Below are 18652 nucleotides of genomic sequence, written 5' to 3'. Positions count from 1 at the left end.
CCCTTGCATGCCGTTGCTTTTTCCAGCACAATGATACTATTAGTTTTCAGCTAGCGTTCATAAATCCTGTATGTGGCTTAATATTAGTAAGATGAGGCTTAATATTAGTAAGATGAGTTCTAAGGAATGTAAAGTTTGAGATGCATGCAGGAAAGCAAGATGAGAATACATCTGGTTAGACTGGTTAAAATATGGGCAGAACAGGAGGAACAGGATTTTATTTGTATACTTATGTACGTAAATTCTATTTTAAGAAAAGAGAGAGGGGAAAAAAAATACATCCGTGCATCTAGAGCAGTGCAGCAAGTGTGGGAACTGAGAAACTTGTGTGAGAAGTGAGACGGAGTCATGAGGACTGGTGTCCATACAGAAGCAGTGGTCAAAAAATCCAAACTGATTGTTTTCTTTTTTTTTTTTGTTCTTGCCTTGTTTCCAAAATGCCAGATTTTAAAGTTGGCAACAGAAGGACACAATTCAAATGCAAGTTCATTTGTGTGTAAAGGAACTGTTCTTGTCTTCTAGCTCTCTTCCTCTTCTGTTGACATGCTTCATGTGATGCTGCATCAGCTGTGCTCTTAAAATGGTCTGTGTCCCTTGGCAAAGGAGACTCAAAGGAACCTAGCTGGAATGAGCTATTTAAATTTTAAGTCATGTTCATATTTGTGTGCTTTATGTTAAACAAACGTTCATGGACAGTTACCACTGACTTGATGACAAATGAGGGTTTTTCCAGCCTGCTCCTCTCCTACTCAATACATGTGTTTTTATCATTAAATTTTTGTCTGTAGTTGATCAGCAAAGAGAAAAAAATGTTTTTCTTCTTCAGTGCTTTTAAACGGTTCTATTTACAGTCTGGTTTTTGTGTTCCCATCACCACCTGAAACATGGATAGTATCATCCTCTGGCTGCAAATTCAAGGAATTTGGTTCAGTGCAGCATAACACTGTATTTTGTAGCACTTCATGATGGGAATTTTTTAAGTAGTGCTGTACATCATCTAGTTCTGACCTTCACCATTCCTGTACCTTAACTTTACATTGTTAGTTTTTTTTTTTCTTTTCCTGTTACATTTAAGAAGTATTGTATAGGGAGTTTCTGAATCAGTTTTTCTGTAAACAGAGAAGTTATTTAACTATTTCTGTCTTGAACTGTTTCTTGGAAATGTTTTATGCTCTTCACAGAATCACAGAATCACAGAATTTTCTAGGTTGGAAGAGACCTCAAGGTCATCGAGTCCAACCTCCAACCTAACGCTAACAGCCCTCCACTAAACCATATCCCTAAGCTCTACATCTAAACGTCTTTTGAAGACTTCCAAGGATGGTGACTCCACCACTTCCCTGGGCAGCCTGTTCCAATGCCTCACAACCCTTTCAGTGAAGAAGTTCTTCCTAACATCTAGCCTAAAACTCCCCTGGCTCAACTTAAACCCATTCCCCCTCGTCCTGTCACCAGGCACGTGGGAGAACAGGCCAACCCCCACCTCGCTACAGCCTCCCTTGAGGTACCTAAAAAGAGCGATAAGGTCGCCCCTGAGCCTCCTCTTCTCCAGGCTGAACAAGCCCAGCTCCCTCAGCCGCTCCTCGTAGGACTTGTTCTCCAGGCCCCTCACCAGCTTCGTCGCCCTTCTCTGGACCCGCTCAAGCACCTCGATGTCCTTCTTGTAGCGAGGGGCCCAAAACTGAACACAGTACTCGAGGTGCAGCCTCGCCAGAGCTGAGTACAGGGGGACGATCACCTCCCTAGCCCTGCTGGTCACACTGTTCCTGATACAAGCCAGGATGCCGTTGGCCTTCTTGGCCACCTGAGCACACTGCTGGCTCATATTCAGCCGACTATCCACCATCACTCCCAGGTCCTTCTCTGCCTGGCAGCTTTCCAACCATTCCTCTCCCAGCCTGTAGCTCTGCTTGGGGTTATTGCACCCCAGGTGCAGGACCCGGCACTTGGCCTTGTTGAACTTCATGCAGTTGACCTCAGCCCATCGGTGCAGCCTATCCAGATCCTCCTGCAGAGCTTTCCTACCCTCAAGCAGATCGACACACGCACCTAACTTGGTGTCATCTGCGAACTTACTGAGGGTGCACTCGATGCCCTCGTCCAGATCATTGATGAAGATATTAAAGAGGACCGGCCCCAGCACCGAGCCCTGGGGGACGCCACTAGTGACTGGCCTCCAACTGGACTTGGCTCCATTCACCACGACTCTTTGGGCCCGGCTATCCAGCCAGTTTCTAACCCAACGAAGCGTGCGCCAGTCCAAGCCAAGAGCAGCCAGTTTCTTGAGGAGAATGCTGTGGGAGACGGTGTCAAAAGCCTTGCTGAAGTCAAGGTAGACCACATCCACAGCCTTTCCCTCATCCACCCAGCGCGTCACTCTGTCATAGAAGGAGATCAGGTTCGTCAGGCATGACCTGCCTTTCATAAACTCATGCTGACTGGGCCTGATCGCCTGCTTCCCCTTCAAGTGCTGCATGATGACTCTCAGGAGGATCTGCTCCATGAGCTTTCCTGGCACTGAGGTCAAACTGACAGGCCTGTAGTTTCCTGGGTCAGCCCTCCGGCCCTTCTTGTAGATGGGCGTCACGTTTGCTAGCCGCCAGTCGATTGGGACCTCCCCCGATAGCCAGGACTGTTGATAAATGATGGACAGTGGCTTGGCCAGCTCCTCTGCCAGTTCCCTCAGTACCCTTGGGTGGATCCCATCCGGCCCCATCGACTTGTGCACATCTAAGTGCCGTAGTAGGTCACCAACCAGTTCTTCATGGATAATGAGGGCCACATCCTGCTCCCCATCCCCTTCCACCAGCTCAGGGTACTGGGTATCCAGAGAACATCCGGTATTGCCGCTAAAGACTGAGGCAAAGAAGGCATTGAGCACCTCTGCCTTTTCCTCATCTCTTGTAACTAAGTTTCCCCCCGCATCCAGTAAAGGATGGAGATTCTCCTTAGTCCTCCTTTTTGTGTTGATGTATTTATAGAAACGTTTTTTGTTATCTTTAACGGCAGTAGCCAGATTGAGCTCCAGATGAGCTTTGGCCTTCCTAATTTTGTCCCTGCACAGCCTCGCTACTTCTTTAAAGTCCTCCTTAGTGGCCTGCCCACTTTTCCAAAGCTTATAAACCCTCTTTTTCCTCCTAAGATCAAGCCACAATTCTCTGTTGAGCCAGGCCGGTCTTCTTCCCCTCCAGCTCGTCTTTGGGCACGTGGGAACAGACCGTTCCTGCGCCATTAAGACTTCCCTCTTGAAGAGCGCCCAGCCTTCCTGGACCCCTCTGCCCTTCAGAAACCCCCATCTCTTGTAACAGATGGTCATTGGAGACTCCTATACAATCTTTACTGACAAGTTTGAATGAAGTATCATAACTCTATAAGTGTAGCAGTTCACATGGCACTGTAATTTTAATCTCTATCTGTAATTTTTCAAGAAAATCTGAATTAATAAAAATCATGTTTTATAGCTCTGTAAGCTACAATATGTTATTAGACTGTAAGAGTTCACAATAGCTTCCACAGTTCATATAGAGAAGCCAGATTTTAAAATTACATGAAACCATGTATGTTATTCTAATCTCAGCTTCTGTAGTATTTGCCTTTTATATATAAAAATACAATGCAAAGCAATCTGTATTACAAATAATAAAGCTATTTTTCCATTTTTCATACATAATAAATAATACATCAATTTTTGTGTATAGACAATCCTTTAAGAGTCAGTGCTTGAATAAGTGACTTCCAGTACAAATACTGTGATATAACACCTAGGTTTTTTATGCCTTTTTTTTCTCATATTCTTTTTCAGATTTTGCCCTTTCTCTCCCTTGTATATCATTTTTTTACATACATGGTTTACTTCATTTTACCTGTTCCTGTCCCTCTTTCTTCATTTCTTGTAGCTATAACTTTGCCTAACTCCTTAAAAACATATAAAGAAAGTTATTTTTGTAGTTCAGAAACATACTGTGAATGTCATCAGTAGCCAATTAGTGATGTTGAGGACTCTGTAACAGGAAATAGAAAAGCCTGTGCCTCACTCTGTTTCTGTTCAAACCCATGGAAGAGCTGTAGCTGATGTCTGATAGTCTGTCTTGTTTGGTTGCCCTTAGTGCCAGCATCAAGAAAGAAAATCTTTCTCACTTGGGTTTGGAAGATGAGTTTGCCCTGCTTATCTTTCTTGAGACTCACTATCTTGTTTAGGAACTAGCTAATGAAGCTAAAAAAAAAAAAAAAAAAAAAAAAAGATATTTGATCTGTACATTTTTGTGATACTACAGGGACATTTATTAGAAGCTGAAATAACTTCCATTCTTCTATAAATAAAGTAGATGAAGATACTTTTTTTGATTGTCATAGTAATAATTAGCTGTTTGTTTTAAAATAGTAAAATATTCTTCCAGGCTTTATCAAATACTGATTTTCTTTTGAATTGTTAAGTTACATTTGGATGTGTGGTGTATGACTTAGTTAATGTGGGTAGAAAGAAGAATAGCTTAGTTCTAGGAATGTGGGAGAGAAGGTTTCAGTATTCTGTAATGAAGCATTTGAAAGCCATGGGGAGTGATTTTTTTTTTTCCTTGGCTGTTCTTTACTGCACTTTAGGAAAGAAGGTACCACAATATTTCTTAAATGAAAGGCAATACTCTGAGCAACAGAAGGTAACTTTCATTACGTTAGTTCTGAGGTAAAGACCCTGCTTTGTTTTTCTATTGATTTGTTAAAGATATCGTAGAAGAGCAAGCATTGTGATCTGACATTTATCTAGTAAACTACTCACTTCAGTTGGGGTTATATATTACTATGTAGGAAGCGTACAAGAAGGGAAGGAGAGCTCTCTGGTGTCCTCTTTGTGAACATACTGTCATAAACATCTTTACAAATGCAGATTCTGTTCATCCTACCCTTTACTTCGGCAATATTTGATTAAGTAAAATACAATATATGTGAGAATCATCTGATCCTAGCAGACTAGCAGTATACAAAGTCAGTTACAAGGTGCCTAGCAGATACTTGTTTGGTACAAAGCAAAGGAATCTGTCAGTTAATTTTTCATTCTAAGCCAGTGCTGTGCACGTTCTTAACTCTGTGTTTTTACTTTTCAAGTTAAGTCAGCTACTTGAACAGCTCTTACATAATCTTGCTATATTCTTGGGGTTTTAATATTTGCACAATAGGAACCATAAACGTATTCTGTACATGCTTGGGTAATAGAGATTAGTTTACAGGAATTTACTTCTGAAGCAAATCAGAGATAATTTGTTTATTCAATAAAACAATATTTTTATTACAGATTCTGGACCTACCATGATGAGCGTTTTTTATACATGTTAATGGAGTATGTGCCAGGGGGAGAACTTTTTAGTTACCTGCGCAACATGGGGCGTTTCAACAACAGCACAGGACTGTTTTACTCTACGGAAATTATTTGTGCAATAGAATACCTGCACTCCAAAGAAATAGTTTACAGAGACTTAAAGCCTGAAAATATATTACTAGACAAAGAAGGACACATCAAGCTTACTGATTTTGGATTTGCTAAAAAACTGGTGGATAGGTAAGTACATTTTTGTTATGGTTTAATACAGAAAACATGATTATAGTTGGAAGAAAAAAAATGTATTTCAGAGCTCCGATTTTTCTTTCGTTCCCAATGTTGTTCATACATGTCAAATCCTGTAATATAAAGGAGATTGGTTTTATTGAAATCAGTATGACGCCTTAGGTATAATTAGGAGCAGTATTACAGAGAAGCTACTGTAGAAAAATGTTTTTATGTGAGTAGAGTTGTGCGTTTGGGTTTATAGCAGTCCTTTTTTTTTTTTTAATGTTAAAATAAAATGAGGAAAAAAATGAGATGTATATATCAATATATTAAATGGTACATAATATTCTATACAAGTTGAATTGCTATATATTTTGTAACTGCTATGTCCTTCAAATTTCCTTTTAGATAGATTTTGGAAATGCAGTAATAACGTTTTACAACTGGATACTATTTTTTCACTGACACGTTGCTAAAATGAAATTTCAATAAACAGATTGAAACAAATAAGGTCAGCTTCAGCACCTCCACACACACACACATGAGAAAAATGCTGAGAGTATTTTAGAAATCAGTTTATGCCTATTTTATTGTATGTAAGCTTTTAGGTAATGCAGAGCTTTTTCTCCTTCATTTCTTTTTCTGTTCTCTTGGTTTGAACTACTCTTCTAGGATTGTTGTGTTATTAAAAGGAAGCAAGAAGTTCCCTTACATTGAAAATAAACTAGTCTGTCATGTTAGAAAAGTGCTGTGACAAGGTATGGTGTTATGCCCCAGCACCCTCTCAGGAGAGAGACCAAATCCAATTGTTTTAGTTGAGATAAATAGATGACTATTTGAATCAAATAGATGCTTATCCTCTTTGCTTGCCTACATGTATTTCACCTGTTTGATGCTGCTTTTGCTCAGTTCAGCATATGGGGGAAATTGACAGGCTCAAATTGAAATGAAGGTGGATCTGTGAGACTTACTCTTACTGGATCCCCTATGAAGCAAAAATCAGGTGGGACAGATCAATGCATGGTACGGTGGTCATAAAAGTTGCATCGCTGTGTGTTACACGTTCGCAGTACTTACTGCATTGCAACAGCATAGAAGAATGCCAGGCACAAATAAATATGCTGGTTCTGTTTACCATTAAGTCTAACATTCTCTTTTAAATCCACGATGTTTTAGTGTCTGTACATTTGCTTGAATTCATTTCCTACTGAGCAAGCAGATTGATTTATAAAAATTGTCTTTTTTTTTTTTAATAGTTTGCTTTTAAATCAAAATGACTTTTTGCAGGAAAAGGGTAAGGCAGCTCTGATGTAAGAAAGTAGGAGGGTCTCTTTATAAGACATTTTTGTACTAATTTTTATAACTTCCTACTTCTGCTAGAGGTAGATGCTGCCACTTAGTGGTTATTCTTAATTCACATTTCTGTGGATTTAAGCAGGAGTAATTTATACAGGGTGATAGTTCACATAAAAGTGTATTTTTCAATCTGGAAGATAAATCCATATAAAAATCAATTTGTTCAAACACATTTCAGGACATCAAATCAATGGTAGTTATCACTACCATTTCTTTATTCTTTTGCATCCCATCTTTGTGTGTCTGTGTGTCAGGTAGGCATGCTAGTCATTTTGTGTTGAATTGAAACGTAGAATGCTACAGTAATTTTATATTTGTATCTGCTTTACCTGTAAATGTACAACAGGTACAATAAAATGCTGAATACAGGGTTGGAAGCAACAAGGACTTATCAGTCAGAGCATTGATAACTCAAGTAACTCGAGTATAGTATAATTCAAATGATCTTTCAGAGGAAAGCACAAAAGTGAAGTTCATAGAATTTTACATTTTTCATGCACAGATTGCACTCAGAGTGTTTTGAAAGTTTAAAGTTATGATTTTCACGTTTTTGTTTTTTTCTCTTTTTTTTTTTGGAAGGGTGGGTGATGTTGTTCACTGTTAATTTTAGATTATTTAAATTCCATCCCCACCTGCTCCCTCCAAAACAAACAAAATAATAAAAAAAAAAAAATAACTTGAGACATGCTTAAGCTTAAAGATTTTTGGGACACTTGTTTAATCCTTCTTAAACTGGATGTGCCTCATGACAATTCTGCACAAAAGACTTCAATATGGAAAACAAGACACAGCAAGTCTTGTTTTTATGTAACTGCCCTGTGTGTCACTGTAAAAGCAAGAATATCTTGCAGAACAAACTTTTGAGGGCTGGAAACAAAGTAATTTCCATTGAGTATAATTACGAAGAAACCTCCAGAAAAGAACACCAAAAAGGACAGTGTTAATTATCTCTGGATTGTGTGTGAGAAGCTTGGCAGGGACTACAGAGGAGGAGGCTAAATAGCCTGCAACAGTAGGAAACGGTAACCATCCAGACTTCTAACTTTGTCAGGTAGTGGTATTAACAAGTCCAACAAATGTTATTTGATAGCTTATGTTTATGACCAGAATAGATTCTTTTGTTTCATTTCCTTGTTTTAAAATTACATGCTCAACCTTATTAATTATTCCTACCTGGATTTCAGCTCTTAAGCTGAAAACCCAGAGCAGTGAAATTTTTGTAGCAGCTCACGGAACTGCGAAGGAAACAGTATATTTTTCTGCTTCATGATTTATCTGCAAAAGGATGATCTGCAAAAAGATGAATATGCAACAGTCATGAAATAAAAAGTATAGAAAAAGAATAAAAAGTATAGAAAAGAATAAAAGTAATACTTAAGACAATTTGATCTTTTTTATAGCATTTACTTTGCATTTTTCAAATGCTAAGTAATTTGTTTCTTAACCAACAAAACAGGTAATAAAAGCTCTGATCAAATGGTACAAATCCAAAGCTTGACAAAGAATGTGGTCTTCCTCCAAGTTTTTGTGCATTTAGTAAACTTTTTTTTTTTTTGATTAAATTTAAGGGAAGTAGGTGACCTGCTGGTAGTAATAACTTTGTTTTCCTGGTGCAGCTTCAGGTTATGTTGTCTTTTCCTCAATTTGTAGTTTTCCTTTTCTTTTAATTAAAAGATCTTATGCACCTGTAACAGAGGTTCATTTTAGTTATATTGTCACCAGCCAGTTATATGGGTCCTAAGAGTCATAGTCAAGTATTAAGTAAGATTTCTGTATCTAAATGACTTTGATAACAGGATGAAAATCACCAGGCATTTCACTTTTGCTGAATTTATGCCTTCATACTAATTTTGCAAAGGATGACTGTTGTGGGGCATTGTGCTGCCAAGGGCCTGGCTTATTTACTAAAACAAACGTGCCTGCTTTACCTGCTGTATTTGTGTAGCCTTGCTTCCCAAATATAAGAGTAAAGCTGGCAGCTGTTTTGTTTGCAGGGCAGGCTTTGTCAGCATGAATAACAGTTTGTATTATGAATTGTAATAGTGTGTAATACTGAAATACTGAATACTTGTAATACTGAAAACTGGGGGAAGGAAATGTTTGTCATAGTTTTGTTTTAAAAGGTACCAAAGCTTTTCTGCTGGTTTTCTTAATTATCTAGTCATGATCTAAGCAACTGCTAGATGGCAGTAGCGTGTAAAGCAGCTCTGTACATAAGAATTTTCTTGAATATGCTCCATTTGGAAAAGGAGTTTGTTTTCTAGCAATATAAATTATGCCACCCTTTCATGATAAAAAAAATGAAGATTCATTCATTACACCAGTGAGTGTAGTTTAAAGAGCTATGGAGCATTTGAACGCACAGTCTGTCAGTAACACAGACAATATAGCTGGAGTAATTTTGTTTTTGCCATGGTAAAACCACACCTAAATAAATTCAACTCCAACAATCATAAGTCTTTAAGATTTGACTGACTACACATATCCTCTTCCCTAAACTTCTGTACATGAATAAAGGCTGAGGGGAGAAAAAGGCTCTGATCGAACCTTTAAAAAAAAAAATATTTCATAGTTTGATATGCCATAAATATGGATCTTGAATATGAACGTATGGTTGGGAAGTAGGTGGTTTAAGCTGAGCAAAACAGTAGAAGGAAAAACTGGAAGATGAAAAGCATGTGTATTACTTGTTAAAGGTGATTACCATTCATGTTAATGCATTTGTTCAGGACCATGTTACCAGTTTGATGCCTTGTGTATATTCGCATTGCACTCACAAATAAAACAAACAGTTTCTCTTCTTTCTCTGTAGCCTGTATTTAAAAATAAGTCAAGATCATGGAGCCAGGCAAATCCCTCACAGGTATTCTTACCAAGACAGGTTCACATTTCTAAAAAAAAGTAGTCTCAGAATATTCTATTTCAGATTGTAATTTGTTTTTTTGTAAGCATTAACTGCTTAGTTTCAATTTGTTTCATTAATGTGTAGGATATGAAATAAACATTTCAATTAAGTAGCAATAAAACTTCTTTTATTATGGTATTTTAATAAGAAACCTATGAGTAAAAACATGACGTTAAACAATATCAAAAATAAAAGGTAATATAACAAACATATCTCACAATTGCTTATCAACACTTTGTAAATTCTTTAAATAATTGAAAATAGAAAACATTTACTTAATAATGGTTATTCTGAAAGTGATAACAGGTTACATCTCCATACTATTTGGAAAACATCTTACTTAATAAAGGACTTTAAAAGGAATCTTACTATTTAAGCTACTACTCTTTTATTCCCCCCTTCTCCCTTTTCTAAACAAAAATCTTTCCTGGTGGCCAATAATCTTGCAGTCTTCTGGGCCTGTCAGAAGTAGTCCCAGGGGTCTGTTGTTTCCAGGGTAAAAACTACTGTTAATAATTTCAAAGCAACATATAACCAAATATATAGAGGTTAGAGCAGTCAGGAAACTTCAGCGCACTGATGTCTCCTGCAGCCAAGAAGTTCTTAATTTCCATATTTCACCTTCTATACCAGGAGAACTGGACAGCATCACAACAGTCTTTTCAGATCTTGTTAGAGATCTTGTTTTGTTTTGTTTTTTTCCTCCCCCAGGACATGGACACTTTGTGGCACTCCTGAGTACCTTGCACCAGAAGTCATCCAAAGCAAAGGTCATGGAAGAGCTGTGGATTGGTGGGCCCTGGGAATTCTTATATTTGAGATGTTGTCAGGGTAAGTGGTAACGATTGCTATATGACAAGAAAACTGCGTAGAAGTGTCTGTGTACTGGTTATGATTCTTTACTAGCTCTATTTGTGATACTCTACAGAGAAAATTTCAGTGAAATTTATTATTAATATTATCAGTTTCATTTCTGTCTCTTATGAAAGGAATCAGGAAGCTGTTAAAAAACAGCTTTTTTGTATAAAAACAAAAACCAAACCACCACATATCAGCATTACTACTGGGATAACTGATGGGGAGAATGTTATTTCTGTTGTTTTTGAAATTTGTTTCATAGCAGTAATAACAGAAGATACAAAATAAAACTAAAGAGATTTTTCTGTCATTAATATACTTAACTGTTTTGGACTTGTAAGTGCAGGTGAAAGCAAGGTTTTCACAGCTTCCATAGAAAATGTGTATTTTCAATTTGTTATATAGTTTCTAGAACTTCTTGCAGTGTCAGGGTACTGATCCCTGTGTGCTTGGTGCCATCTCACAGGCTGGCTGTATGTCAGTTTGTCATTATGACCTTTCATTCTGGAGCACAAGTCCTATGAGGAGCAGCTGAATGAACTGGGGTTGTTTAGCCTGGAGAAGAAGAGGCTCATGGGAGACCTTATTGCTCTCTACAACTACCTGAAAGGAGGGTGTGGGGGCTGGGGGTCGTTCTGTTCTCACAGGTAACTACAGATAGGACTAGAGGGAATGGTCTCAAGTTGTGCCAGGGGAGGTTTAGGTTAGAAATTAGGAGAAATTTATTCTTCGAATGAGCAGTCAGGCATTGGAACAGGTTGCCCAGGGAAGTGGTGGAGTCACTGTCCCAGGGGATGTTCAATGGGTGATATTGGTGGTAGGGTGATGGTTGGACCAGATGATCTTGAAGGTCTTTTCCAACCTTAGTGATTCTATGACTCTATATTCTCTAGTCCCATAGAACGAAGTCAGAACGAAAACATTCCTCCATAGACTTGTTCTTCCTTTTCTATATGCAGTGGCATCAGTTCAGGGTTGTGGTGGTTGGACAAGCAAGTCCAGCAGACAGTTTCCAATGAATGATTGCCTCAGAGCTCACAGCATAGATTTGGTGTGAAGGAACCCACCTAACACCATCAAAACTGTATCCCATGGCAGCACTGCTGCCTGCTGCTTGCTTTCTTAAAGTCCTGAAGGTTTGCACTTATGTTTGCTTTGAATCTCAAGGCAATTTCTGATCAGAAAAAGCATAGAAAGCTAATAATAGTTTCCCACTGACCCAGGCAGAGATGGCTGGCTGATCTAATAAAAAGTTGGTACTTTGTGTAGGCTGATCTGTGTCCAGGCTTCACCTTTCTTCCACAGTGACCTGTAAGGGTAGGAGTGTCTTGTTCCCTCCTCTGCGGGATGAAGGGAATGTGAGATTCCCAGCAGCCTTTTTGCCACTAATCTTGGTCCTAGACAGCAGGAAGATAAGTGTCTGAGGCTGTAACATTAGTGCAGGAGTTAATCTGCCACCTGAAGTCAGCGATTTCGCTTCCTGCCACAGGATTTGGTGGAACCCCTGAATATCAGCTTTCTATGCTGTCTGTGCAGACCCAGAGTAAGTGCAAATTGGGCGTTTTTCCTTTACGTGCCTTACTGAGGTTGGTTGGATTCTCTCTACTACAGTAGTAATAGAAACACATTTTCCAAAGTTAACATACTGAATACAGTTGATACTCAAGTTCTTATTTCTGATGAGTCAGTGAGACCTCAAAACTGCACAGCACTGAAGTATGATGGGCATATACTTAACTAAAAAAAAATAAAATAAGAAGGGGGAGCAGCTGCAGTCATTTCCAAGTGTAGGATCTTCTGTGTCCTGATATGGTGTGATGAGATCTCAGTTCCCCCAACTTAATGCGAACACTTTGGCTATTGAGATTCTAAACTGATAGAGGTAAATTATACATTTCTGAAAGACAACTGAGATCTTATATTGGCTGATTGACAGAGCAGCTGTCTGCTGCAAGTAGTTTTGTAATGGCCTGCATACCACTACAGTATTTCTGCTTTAATAAAGGTGTGTTGGGTGGAGTCTCTGTCGAAATCTGGTTGTTCTTAAGATATTGGTGTTTCACGGACTGAGGCTGAGAGGAGCAGAGACTGTATTACCCATCTTTTCTTTAAGAGGGCAGGGTATCATACAAGGGTTTTTCTTTTAGCATTTTACAAGCTTTTCACGGCTGTTGTCAGCAGCAATGTTTTAAAGCACTTTTCCTTAACAACTCAATATGTGGCTTGGTATTTACTATCAAGACTTTTAATGCAAAAACAGTCATAAGTGTTTCTTTATGGCTTTTATTCTGTGGTTTTTTTTTTTTTTTTTTTTTTTTTTTTTTTAAATCCCTTCAAACTAAGGAAAGATTTAAGAAATGGGTATCTTGGTTTCATCTGGGATAGAGTCAATTTTCTTCCTAGTAGCTGGTACAGTACTGCATTTTTAGGATGATTTTTAGGATTTAGGATGACAATAATGCTGATAATACACCAATGTAGTTGTTGCAGAGCAGTGCTTACACAGAGCCAAGGACTTTTCAGCTTCACATGGAGCCCTGCCAGTGAGGAGACTGGGGTGCACCAGGAGCTGGGAGGGGACACAACTGGGACAGCTGACCCATTCTGGCCAGAGGGGTGTCCTATACTATATGGCATCATGCTGGACAATAAAACTGGGGGGAGTTGGCTGGGGGTGACAACTTCTCAGGGACTGCCTGGGCATCAGGCAGTGGGTGGCGAGCAATTGCAGTGGTGCGTCACTTGTTCTGTGTATTCCTTTACCATAATTACTCTTTTTCTTTCCACTTCTGTCTTATTAAGCTCTTCTCAAGCTATGAATTTGTTTTATTTCCTCGATTCTCTCCCCCATTCCACTGGGTGGGAGCAGGAGGAGTGAGCATATGACTGTGTGGCACTTAGCTGCCTGCCAGGTTAAACCTCAACAACAGGAAAATTATTTGAAGGTGAATAAAACCTGACTTCAAGACTAAGTTACTGACTGCAAATAAATAACTTAAAACATTTGGTAGTTATTTCCTTAAGTTACTCTCTGAACCCCAAAAGCAATTGAAAAGAATAGGGAGATATGTGTGTAAGGAAATAGTCTCTTCAAAAATAAACAAACAAAATAAAACCACACTTTCCTGTTCTGCAGTGTAATATTTCTCTAACTTAATCCCTAGAGACCCATGGAATTCAAGTTCTGCACATTCTACATTTAGGGCAAGCTCTCATTTAGGTTTAACATAGCAAATATGGGAAGGGGAAAGAACAGGGAAAAATGAGGGTGAGAAGAAATCTTTCCAAAACAGATAATAACATCAGTCCTTTATTGAGTTAATCTAAACAAAATAAACAAACTGTCAATAGAAAGCCTTGAAAAATCTATATATCTTGATTGATCTTGTTCTGTTACAATCTGCCGTAGATTAAAATGTACATGTTAACATGCTAAATGTGTTGGATTCTGATTGTACTGTTACCAGAAACATAGCTAACTGAATTTTCTTATTTAGTGAGGACTTTGTTTTGATTTTGCTTCCGTAGTTTTATGTATGAGATATTTTGGTCTATTGTTTGTGGGTAGATAATGATTTGTGCCTATAGTTTCATAGTCTCAGACCTGTATGGTTTTCCCTTGAGGCTTTGCAGCATCTCTTCTTCAGTGCTAAAAGTATCTATTAACTTTGATACCAATGTCAATGTCATTGTTATGCATCAGTTAGCAAAAGGAATGGTTTGCAGCTGTTGTCCCATATACAGAGAATTCTTAGCTTCTTTTTAGTTGGTGGAAAAAAGGCAGCTGTTTGTATTTGCCTTGTGGTGTGAAGACAGTCTGAAAATCAAGCTTTTTTTTGTTGATTTATAGGGTAGCTTCTAGCACAATATTTGCACTGTTTTGTCAGAAATCTGTGCAATGTGTTGCAGATAGATCATTTGCACGTATTATCAAAGTCAAGTTCGTTGGTTTTTGAGTTTGAAAACCACCTAATCTTACTAAGCTAACATCATTTTGCATACAGGTCAAATACACTTTAAGCAGTATTGACATTAAATTTTTGCATATTTAAGTGTGATTTGCTTTCTTTAAAGAATTAATTACATAATAATTTATGATTTTCAATGAGCAAATTTTAATATATACAAATATATAAAAGCATATTTAAGTTCCTTATTCTTCTTGATTATACGTATCAATAGTATATAATACATTTGGAGATAGGAGGAAAATAAATCTGCATTTCACATCAGTCTTCTTACTGAAACTGTCACCTTCATGCTATGTAGTTACAAGATCTTATTCTAATTGACTTATGCAATTAGATTTGCTAATATGCAATACCAGATACAAAATTGGAAATTGAGTCTACTATTTTTCAGTGCTTTGGAGAACGTGAAGACCATAGATGTTGCATGACTAACAAAGAAATTTCACATGATAGTCTCTGGTGTGCAAAAATTTTACCCATTTTAAAAAGCTATCATGTTTTCCTTGTTCTGTTCTGTCAAAGCAAGAATTTATAAACACATTTTTCCTGAGACTCTTATATTATCCAGTTTCCTTCCAGCTGAGACTATTCAGTTTTTCTTAATGAAACTCAGTTTTCTGAGCAATAAAAAACAAAACACAACTTATTCAGCCTTTTCTTAACCAGATAATTTGTTAGTTAAGATTTTCTGTGCTTTGAAGTATGACCTTTTCTCTATGACTGAGTATATAAAAGGAAATGCTAATCCACTTGACCATCAACTAAACAAAGAAGCACTTGGTACTTCTGAAAACATTTACATGGTAGGAATAAAGTATAGTACTTGTTGAGGAATAAGCTACTTCGAGCAACATAAAATCAAGGAAAGGATATGAAATTAAGAAATGTGTTCACCCTTGTTTGTGCTACCAGTGATTCTAAAGCACTGTACTTGTGCATGTGCACACAGTTTAGTTGTCTTAGAAAGTATTTATAAACTGTTTTCACATCTCCCTAGCATTTTAAGTGTTGGACAATAGTAGTGTTTAGGCCTAATTAATATAGATAATATTTTAAATCCCATTTTCTAGTTCATAAAGGTTTTGAGACAGAAGCATACAAGGGATACTTTGGTCATGTCATGGAAGTCAAGGTGGGACTGAGATTGGTTAGTTATTCCATTCCCCTCAAATATTTTCTATGGTAACTTCTAAAATGGTAATTCTGAAAACCTCTTGGCACTTGGTCTAAGCTGAGCATGTACTGATGTACACTCCGAGACTCTTGCAGGAATCAGAAATTTATCTCAATTCTTACTGCAGGTGTGAGACAAGAAGCAGTGTATTTGTTACCTCGTAACTTTACGGAGAACTCTTCAGAAAACAAGAAGTGTAGAATTCTAATTGCATCTTGATGTGAGAATCATTCTGGAGAGCTTGTGAAATAAGTATTTTATCTGGCCCAACACAAAAAAAACAGCTACACTTTGATAGACTTTCAGGTTCTGGACAGTTTGTCTCCTTTAAACCTTCTCTAACAAAACCTGTACTTGAATTAAAAAAGTACAATAAATAAGTGCATTGGACAGTCCATTCACATGTGGGGCCTTTGACACTTTGGATGGAGGCTAGTTAATAAGGGTGTGTCTGTGGTTACAGTACAAGATATTAAAAAAAAAATAAAATAAAAAAAAATGATGCTGTTTTGGAAAGTATAGCCTTGAATTTTATAGGTAAACGCAGACATGTTTTTTAATTAAACACTAAAAGTTTCTTTCATTTTTTTAAAGTTATTAATGTAACAAATAGCTCTCTTGTAATTATTCATTCTTACTTATATTTTGAACATGTGCAAAAATGTTTTATATTTTGTTATAGCAGCCTCAGTATGGTTTGATAATTTGTCAAGTTAGTATATGATTGAAGCCTTACGAAAGAAAAACTATGTAATCAATTATTTCTGAGGAAAATTACTATAACATCATAACGTTTGTAGGATTCTTGCAAATTCTTTTTCTAACTTCTAAAAATTTGTTGTATTAAAATAGGTTTCCTCCATTTTTTGATGATAATCCGTTTGGTATATATCAGAAGATTCTTGCTGGCAAAATAGATTTCCCGAGGCATTTGGATTTATATGTAAAGTAAGTCTGAGACTCTCAACACTGTCTTTTATGCTTTGAATACTTCCTGAGCGTTATTTCTAAAGGATCTTCATAGATCAGATACCAGATTCTGATTTTCTGGAACACCATGTTAAAAAATGTTTTAGATCACTTCTGCTTTTGCAGTTGAAGTAAAATTATGTCTGATAGATTTCAGGCTGGAGATATAATTCACGCTGGTTGTACCTGTCTCATACTTTTCTGTTTGAATATTAAATACTTTTCCACCTTGCATAAAGCTCTTTGATGCTAGGTTTATGTGTGGGAGGAAAAAAAGAGAAGGTAATTTAGCATGAATAAAAACTAAATGGGCAGGAGGAGGACACTAAACTGTTCCTTTGTACGTATAAGTACCAGTTAAATAACTTCTGACGCAACTATTTGAAGTCTTTGATACTTCTAAATTTCAAGTGTAAAGCTGCTCTTCCAATAGAAGGACCTCGGTTTGATATGAAGTTTTAAAAATGAATAAAAAACAGACACACAATATTTTTCAATCATTACAAGTATGTTGCAGATAAAATGCTTTTTTCCCCTATTTAAAAATTCCCTAATTGAAGGTTCCATAATAGAAGTAATCGGTAGTATATATTAGAGGCAATGAAGCTCAGTGAAGCACTTCATGAAGTTTCTACTCAGAAGCAGAGATGACTCAAATGAGTGAAGGCTGGAAGTTGTTCTTACATACCCAGCTTAATCTTTTTGAAGTGGCCTGTAGAGATGGTGTTTGCTTAATAGGTTGATTCATAAAATGTTGTATGGCAAATCTAATTAAATCTGTCCTATATCCTCTGAACTTTCAGGAATTCTCTTGCAAAACTAACAGTCTGGGGAAGATTATTTAAGCCTCCACTGAATAATCAGGGTCACTGAATCAAGCCTATTTGCATCAGATTATGCTGATTAGCATCTGTCATTCGTGTCTGTTCTTAAAAGAGTTTTTTCTTACTATCTCTATCACTTTTCCAATAAGGATAGTCTTGTCTGGTCTTCATAACTCAGTCTGACTTAGGAAAAAGACTGCATCTCCAGTCATACTGTGTCAGTCTTTAATAAGTGTAAGAGCTTGACCAGAAGGTGAATAGCTCAAATTAGGGTCTTATCACTATCAGTTTGTGAAAGCATTTAAAAGTAGAGATGTTGTTAGTTTCTGCCTGGACTCAGCATTCACAGACCAATACTTAGCTCTACTATCCAGAGGACACCTTGATGCCGTGAAAATTCCTAGTTATGATAGTAGGCATGTATATTCAGGCTTTGCTCTTCAGACTAGACACGACCATCGATGAATTGTAGGATACATTAATCAACGTAATTGTTGATATACCTCTTTGCTAGTTTTTCTTATCCAGATGTTCTTTCAACTTGTGCTTGGCAGTTCATTCCCATTACACTCCTGCCTTTTAAGGGGTCTCATGGGATTCTGGCTTGGACTTTCTTCTTTTAACACTTCAGTTTTGGGTGATCTCATCCATTGGCTTCACCTGCTTTCCTGCTGTGAGTTGTGAGCACAATTTATCTCTCTTGTTCCAGCAACCGTTCTTCAACCATTTTTGTGATTTAAAAGAACTTTTAAATCACAATATGCAGAACTCGTCTAACATCTTTGCATCATTAGCTTAAAGTACTTGCTAAGATTATTTTCTCCTAATAAGGCAGTCTACTTTTTACCTTACAACCCTTTTCCTTTCATTCTCTTCTTTCTAACAGTTGGTATCTCAGCAAGTATGAGGACTGTCTTGTGTCCCATCTGTCACATCCATGCTATGTTCAAAGTATTAATGCTATACAGTGTTTATAACAATTGAACTTAAACTCTCTGCTTTTAGGCAGCAAAACTATCTGTCTTGTTGCTGAACCCTGGGAAACTTCCCTACCTC

The 18652-nt window shown here is 37.4% G+C and overlaps 1 protein-coding gene across 2 annotated transcripts in view; it reads left to right on the top strand.

Moving 5' to 3' along the window:
• PRKX (protein kinase cAMP-dependent X-linked catalytic subunit) overlaps positions 1-18652 on the top strand; it is a 64577-nt gene that overhangs the window by 31832 nt on the left and 14093 nt on the right. The window contains exons 3-5 of one of the 2 annotated variants that reach the window (XM_082778285.1): positions 5288-5551; positions 10512-10631; positions 16656-16751. In XM_082778285.1, the coding sequence (XP_082634411.1) occupies positions 5288-5551; positions 10512-10631; positions 16656-16751 (480 nt within the window). The remainder of the gene's footprint in view (positions 1-5287; positions 5552-10511; positions 10632-16655; positions 16752-18652) is intronic. The other variant, XM_082778286.1, reaches the window with a different exon arrangement.

Source organism: Aythya marila, assembly GCF_965140915.1.
Source record: "Aythya marila genome assembly, chromosome: 1".
Lineage (NCBI taxonomy): Eukaryota > Metazoa > Chordata > Aves > Anseriformes > Anatidae > Aythya > Aythya marila.
This window is presented reverse-complemented; position numbering and strand designations above follow the sequence as displayed.